This window comes from Nematolebias whitei, chromosome 13 (assembly GCF_014905685.2).
Source record: "Nematolebias whitei isolate Nwh7 chromosome 13, NemWhi1, whole genome shotgun sequence".
Classification (NCBI taxonomy): domain Eukaryota; kingdom Metazoa; phylum Chordata; class Actinopteri; order Cyprinodontiformes; family Rivulidae; genus Nematolebias; species Nematolebias whitei.
Window position 1 is genome coordinate 42,794,448 of NC_056510.1, and position 7,641 is coordinate 42,802,088.

The 7,641-nt window shown below is 42.0% G+C and overlaps 1 protein-coding gene across 1 annotated transcript in view; it reads left to right on the forward strand.

Moving 5' to 3' along the window:
• si:dkey-69o16.5 (Alpha-aspartyl dipeptidase-like) overlaps nt 1-5,508 on the forward strand; it is a 24,953-nt gene extending 19,445 nt beyond the window's left edge. Inside the window, exons 6-8 of the mRNA XM_037686646.1 lie at nt 4,962-5,021; nt 5,094-5,176; nt 5,357-5,508. Of these exons, the coding sequence (XP_037542574.1) occupies nt 4,962-5,021; nt 5,094-5,176; nt 5,357-5,423 (210 nt within the window). The 3' untranslated portion in view covers nt 5,424-5,508. The remainder of the gene's footprint in view (nt 1-4,961; nt 5,022-5,093; nt 5,177-5,356) is intronic.
• The last annotated feature ends 2,133 nt before the right edge of the window (nt 5,509-7,641 follow it).

A 7,641-nucleotide genomic window follows, 5' to 3' on the forward strand; every position in this document is an offset into this window, starting at 1 on the left:
CTTTTATCAACCTTTATCAACCTTTTATCTGCCTTTTATCAACCTTTAGCAGCCTTTTATCAACCTTTTATAAACCTTTTATCAACCTTTTATCTTTCTCTTTATCACCCATTTTTCAGCGCCCTCAGGTCGAGAAAGGGGGATTCAAACCACATTTTAAGGTTACTGGAATATAATCTCTAAGCTGTTCAGGCAGTTTCCATCTTTCAAGTTTACTTCCTTTCTTCCATCTGTCATCTGCTTCTTCCTTTTTGGGTCACGGAGGTCACTGGTGCTCATGTCCATCAGTCACTGTGTGAGAGGCGAGGGACACCCTGGACAGGTCTCCAGTCCATCACATGGACACATAGAGACAAACAAGACAAACAACCATTCACTCTCTCACTCTCACCTAGGGACAATTTAGAGTTACCAGTCAGTCTAACATGCATGTTTTTGGTCTGTGGGAGGAAACCAGAGTACCCGGAGAAAACCCTTACACCACGGAGAGAACATGCAAGCTCCACCCAGAAAGGTCCATGACCAAGATTTGAACTGGCGACCTTGCTGAGAGGCAACAGCTCTGCCAAGTTTGGATTCCATGCATTTATTTTTTCAGATGTAGTATTTGGATCTTTTATATTTACTCCCAAACTCTGGAGTACGTAACATTTCAGTGGTGTTTGTGATGCTTCTACAATGTGACCAGAGTCCATGTGTACTTATCATACTCACCGACCCCACATCGTTAATCTTTAAATCCTCAGTTATAGAAACCAAGCACAAAGCGAAGCACTTGGAGTTTAGAACTACAGACAGATCACCCATTCACACTCCCTTTTTCTTCCTCTTCCATCCACCTCAACGTGCCTCTCGTCCTCCTCAGCATCATGGGACACAGATCCTTCTCTCACTCTGCTCCCCAACTCTGTCTCTCACTCTGCTCCCCAACTCTGGAACGCTCTTCCCCCGGACATCTGTAATACTGACTCCCTTCAGACCTTCAGATCACAACTCAAACTCATCTGTTCAAGTCAGCCTTCTCACTTTCATTTTTTGTTACTTTCTTCTTGGTTTAGTGTTTTTAAAACCATTTTGTATTGTTTTATTTTGTGTTTTTAATGTTGTGAAGTGTCCTTGGGTGTCTTGAAAGGCGCTAACAAATAAAATGCATTATTATTATTATTATTATTATTATTATTATTGTTTGTGTTCACTGAAAAATAAACGAGAAGACATTGAAAAATAATTGTATATAAAATTGTAATTGTAATATTGATGTAAAAAATTGCCATTAGAATATTTTCCAAAATCGTTCAGCCCTATTGTGAATCACATTCATCTTTTTATAGAAGGAGTTCTGAGTCTTTAAATTGAAAGGTCCAAATCTGATTTCTACATAAGATCTGTAACAACTTGGAACAAGCAAATCCCTTTTCATTAAATCTGCAACCAAAGTATGTTGTTGGCCTGCAGCTGGTTACTTGTAAAGCTGCTTGAACTTCTGACAGTAAATGTTAAGGTGCTCTGTCATTTTATATAAAGTTTTAACTTGATCTTTATTAGTTTTCCTGCCTCAGCAAAACAAAATGCCTGTTTTTATAAATGCATAAATCAATTAAATAAACAGAACTTTTCTAGGCAACAAGACTCTTAACATCAAAATAATGGAGTAAACGTTAAAGATGCTCTGAGTTAAAAAAAACAAAGTAATCGAGTGTGAAGTCTACTTTGACTGAACTGAATGACCTAAATGTTTTTTTTTGTCAGATGTTGTGATATGAACTAGTTGCTATATTTACTGCTGAGAATGAAAAACTAATATACATACAGAGTTTCTTTATCCTCTCGTCTTTGACAATTCATTTTCCAAGTCTACCTTTTTTATTGCCCACTTAGATAAGTCCATGCGGCTTCATATTTCTGCTCTGCTTCTTAGTTTATAAGAATAAATGTAACAGAGCTGGAGCTGCTGCAGGACCGACCCACTTCTCTTTACACGCTCTGCTTCATGTTTGTTGCTGTGCTTGCAGCCTACACTACAAAAACTGATGGAATCCAACCAGCTGAATTCCATACGTCTCAGTCCCAGTTCTTGCAGAACATGAAGAAAGGTTCTCTCTGTCTGTGCACTCCTGAAGGAGCCACACCATCATGCATCATACAAACGCATTCACAAGAAGTGGGACGTGTCCATTTCCCAGCTGACCATCCTATCCAAGTCCATGTCCATCCTGAAGTTTCCATCACAAAACCCTTTCTCCTCTGGCTCTTGCTCAACAAAGACACTTCTCCTCTCCCTCCCCCCGTTCTCCCTTTCCCCCTGCTTCTGCTCTCTGTGTGTCTCGGAGCTCCTGGTACACATCTCCCAAACGAAAAATACTATTATGGATCTGACGAGCTGAACTTTCAACGAAATCGACAAAATCTTTTCAACAAAACGACAGGGTCCTGGAGAACCCTCTTGCCCGGCTGAGACTAATGCTGCGGGGTACATCAGCTGATGTGCTTCTCAGTTCTGTCTCAGGAGGACACTGAAGATGTTTATATATTTGGATTTATGATCGCAGGAGTTCTGCTCTTTGGCATCAGCGGGGCTCTGTTTTATCACCTTGAAGAAGACATGGGCAGCAGTTTCAGTCATGGCAAAGCTTCCAAGTCTGTGTTTGGTTTGTGCTATGAGGACTCAAAATCAGCTGATTAACAAGCTAAACCGTAAGATGGAGACGATTTCTGAGAATCACAGGCCACCTGTGGCTTTAGGACTAAACAGCATGTGGGATCGACCTTGGGGAGGCTCATAGCATGGATCAGTGGAGATACCCATACATCTGGCCATTTTGGACCAAGAAAGTTCCAACAGAACTCAAGGCTGACAAGAAAAACAGTCTGCCTGAAGAAAATCAACAATTATGGCTTATCTGAATCTGACTCCCCCATTTGTCCTCGGTTACGAGTCGGCTATCAAATTTCTCCTGGGACATGGGTAAATAGGGACAAAGCTTTGTCTATCTTATCAGAACTGTGCCGGCTGACCAGCATCTTATCAGGACTGTGGCCTATCTGAAAGTGCTCACGGACAAATCTCAATGTCTTGACGTCAAATGCATATGTAATGTGTTTATAAATGTGCTGCTGGTAGAGATTTTTGATGTCGCAAATTGTGTCCTGATAGGACAATATATGAAGAGATCTTTTTTTGTCATATCACTATCCATCCTCATGGCCTTTTCCCCTTTTCTATCTAAAAGTATTCTGATAAAGAATAAGGGTCTGTGCTATTATAGCAGCAGCAACGTGCACTCCGCCCATCTTTCAGACGACTGTACGAACATAATCTCACTGTATCCCGGTACAATGATAATTAAGCTTATTCTGATTCTGAAGATGGCACAAAATAAACCTAAATGATTATAAGAGCATTAGGAGCAAAATTATCTGATCTGATTTTAATCATTTGTACTTTACTGGGATCATTTTTCAACAGTGGCCTGCCGCCTCTCAGCAAGAAAGTCGCCCCGGTTCAAATACTGGCCCGGGACCTTTCTGGGTGGAGTTTGCATGTTCTCTCCGTGGGTTTTCTCCAGATACTCCGGAGAAAAACATGTATGTTAGGCTGATTGGTAACTTTGAATTGTTAAACTGGAGACCTGCCCAGGGTGTCCCCCGCCTCTTGCACAGTGACTCCTGGACTTGAACACCATTGAGTGAGCCGAAAAGGAAGAAGCGGGCAAAAGTAAATGGACTGTACTTATAAATCACCTTTCTATCTGATGAAGACACTCAAAGCTCTTTACAACAATCTGTGCCTCACTTACCCGTTCATACAGCTCTATACTAGATCTCTACAAAGAATAATCAGAGCTTGATCACATTCAGACACTGATGGACACACATCGGAGGCAATGAGGGGTTCAGCTTCTTGCCTAGAGACAATTGGGCATGTGACTGCTGGTGGAATTGAACCCCCAACTCTTGCATTTGAGGACAACTGCTCTAACCACTCAGACACAGTCGCCCCAAACCCATCCATAATCTTAAGATTATGGATATAATCCATAATCTTAAGATTATGGATATAATCCATACTCGTGGATAATCCATGAAAGAATCCATCCATCCTTTCATCCATCCATTGATGGATGAAAGGATGGATGGATTTTCAAGTCTGTGTGGAGAAAAATTAGACATTATATCACTAACACACTCCTATAGTCAAACACGGGCATGGCAGTGTCATGCTGTGGGGATGAAACATGTAGAGTGACAGAATCCAGAGATGAATAGCTAGAACTCGGGTCTGAGCCGCTCACAGACTGGATGTGAACAGGGCTGTGCACGGACACTTCCTGTCTTACTGGACTGAGCTTGTGAACCATCTGTGCAGCTGAAATGAGTCTGAGCTGCACATTTGTTCTGGTGTGAAGTTGTGCAATACAGGAAGCTGTGAAACTGACGAGCCTAACAAAATAAAATGCTGTGTCTGCACTTCATCAGGCACAGTGGATGTTTTAGTAAACCACTGATTTACGCTTTGAGTTTGATGTTTTATACTGCTGATTTCTTACATTATTAAATGTTTGACAAGTTTTATTGGTGTTAATTCAGAGCGTTTAAATCCTGAGACCATTCACGTCACACACAGGAAGCTGTTGCAGAATTTAAAGAGCATTCGTCTGTATGAAGCTCTAACTTGAAGCCAGTAATTCAACAGCTGTGTGCTGAGTTACATCTTTTGTTTTTTGATTATGTGAAAAAGTTTTCTTGCATAATTACCTGTTCAAAGCGCCCTCTTTAGGTCAACGTGTGTAACTGCAACAGACTAACTTATTGATCTCGTTTTTTTTTATTTACGTCAAACTTAAAAATCCGTTTCAAGAAGACAATTTGCGGGAGTTGTCTTATTTTTCATAATGGTCAACAAATGGTAATTCTGTGACGTGTTTACGGAGTTGGATTCTGTTGACATCGTTGGTTTTCAGGAGACCAGAGAGCAGAGAATCACCCAGTACCACGAAGAACCCGACACTCCCAACGTTTTGGTGAGTGAGAGCAAAGTGGATCCCGAGAAACTGCAGCTTTGACCAAATGATCACTTCTGGTTTTGTTTGTAGGGTCTGAGGGAGGGCTCCATGCTGCTGGTGGAGGGGAACAACGCCACGCTCCTGGGAACCACCAGGGCCCGGCTGTTCTTCAGGTAACACACAAACTGCAGCTTCCTTCACTTCTCCACTGAGCCACAGCTGAGCTCGAGATAATGTTGGTTCAAAAAGAGCTCCACAACTTTTCTGAAAATGTGTTCATTTTACAAAAACCCTGTCGTGGTGAAGCCACGTCCCTCCACTTCCTGCTGGGTTTACTGCTTCGCTCGTTTCAGGGGGAAGTCCTGCGTGGAGTACGATCCAGGAAGTGACCTCAGCTTCCTGCTGACGGACGCACACTGAGCCACCGAGCAGGGAGCGACGTCACCATGGAGACCACACGCTTCATGACGCTGCCTCCAAACTGAATAAAAGTTTTGAACATCAAGTGTTTTGGTTGATCATTCTTTTAAAATTGATTCCCTCGATACACACGTCTAATAACGTTAAAGATAAAATTATCTTATCAAGTTAAATAACACCAAGACAAAGCGAAGAACAAACTGTGAACAAATCAGTTTATTTCAGTTCAAACGTGAAATCATCTCTTTATGAAAATGTTAATATTTACTCCCCAGGTGAAGTAATACATCAAAAATAGTCCACATTTACCCAGAACTGGAGGAAAAGTACAGAGGTATTACATTTAAAAAACAAACAGGAGAAACAATTATTTGACCACTTATTTAAGTTTGTTCAAAAGAAAAGAACAATCTGTAGTTTTTATAGTTTTTTATAAAAACCTGGTATTAATGAAAAGTCCAGGAAAAAAATACAGTTAAAATGTATTTGACTGACATTGAGTGAAATACGCATTTCATTCCTTATAGCTACCAAATCCTGGCTCCAAGAGACTGCTGCAGTGCCCATGGGCCACACAGACGACCGTCTTTAATCCAGTTCAGGTCGTCCTGATCTCAACTCTACAAAGCTCAGAATCAGGATCTGCTCAGAACGAGCTGTCGGAGGACGTGACACAAGAAAATAGATCTGGGATGAGCTACAAGACCACCAGCCACCCTCGGGAGCTCCATGCAAGATCTGAGGAAGAGTGAGGGCTGAGGAGAGCGTTAATCTGAAACTAGCTGGGATTACATTCACTGAGAACACCAGTGCAAACACAGTCTGCTGTCCTGGACTCAAAGTCCCCCCACGTGCTCTCACACAGGATCATCTAAAGTTTACCAGCTGAATGGAGGAAGAACTGAGGTCCAACGAGACCAAAGATTAAGCTGTTGGACATCAGATCAGTCGGTTCGAAGAGGAGAGAGATGCTGAGTGTGACCCAAGGAACACGTCCCCTCACTGAATTCTCTGCTAAGGGACATGGACGGTGTCCTCCATCAGCCAGATCAATGAAGACGGCTTCACAATGAGCCAAAACAAACGAGCAGCTGAAGATAAAACCCATTAGGGTCATGGAGGGCCTCACTATTCTGCAGATGGAGCTGGAGCTTCAATCGCCCAGAAACTGAGGATTTAGAGCTGGTGCCAAGAGGAGTGGGACAAACCCCTCCAGAGATGGAGACCAACTAGAAGAAGTGTCATGTTGCTTCCAACAAGTTCTACAAGTCTGGTTCTGCTTGAGGATCAAATCTGCATTTCACTCAATGACATGAAAATCAGTTTGTAACTTGAGCAGTTTCATTTGTCTGGAAACGTAGAAGACGTGTCCCCGATAAAATAAAACTACAAAGTGAAGACGGTTCATTTCTTTATCCAATCAGCAGGTGGTCAAACAACGAGTCCCTCTCCCAACTGAATGTGCAGGAGTGGAGTGAGACAAGAAAAGTTCAACTTGTCTGTTTGCAGGTACAAATACTCCAAATACAAAGTAAAAACAGTGCAGTGAAGTCACGACTTCAGATGTTTGTCACACACTCAGTTCAGTATCACACCAAAACTAACTGACACACCAGAGAACATCGTTTGGACACGTGGAGTGGTGCACGCTGCCATTTCCCAAAGTCCAGAGGAAAAACAAACGGCTACACAGTAAACGGCAATTTACTCACGAGACTGGAGTGAAAAATGTGGAAGAAATCCTCCATTAGAGAGCAGACTCAGTGAAAACTGCACTCAACATAAACTATCATCCATCAGTAACACCAGTACTTCTCCACCTGTTAGTAAAATAACTTGTGTTTGCAGGCAGCAGAGGAGCTGCGAGACAAACATGAAGGCAGCTGATAAGATGTCCACAAAATAATGTCCCCGTGACCATTTATTGCTTTATTGTATTTGTTAAAAATATCAACGTTCTTTTAAGAGTAATTCATAATGCAAACCCAATATGGGCAAATAGTAAATGTTTCTTTTCTCTTTTAATACAGTGCCGTTCATACACACAAAACCAGACGAGTTTCACATAAACTAGTGAATAAACAGCCTGTCACCGATCTGAGGTCCGAACACGAAGAAGAAAACTAACGGCCTCAGTGCTGGAAAAAACAGACCATTTGTCAAACCCCACTCCTTAGTTACTGTTGCTATGGCTGCTCCAAACTGCCCTGCTCCCTAG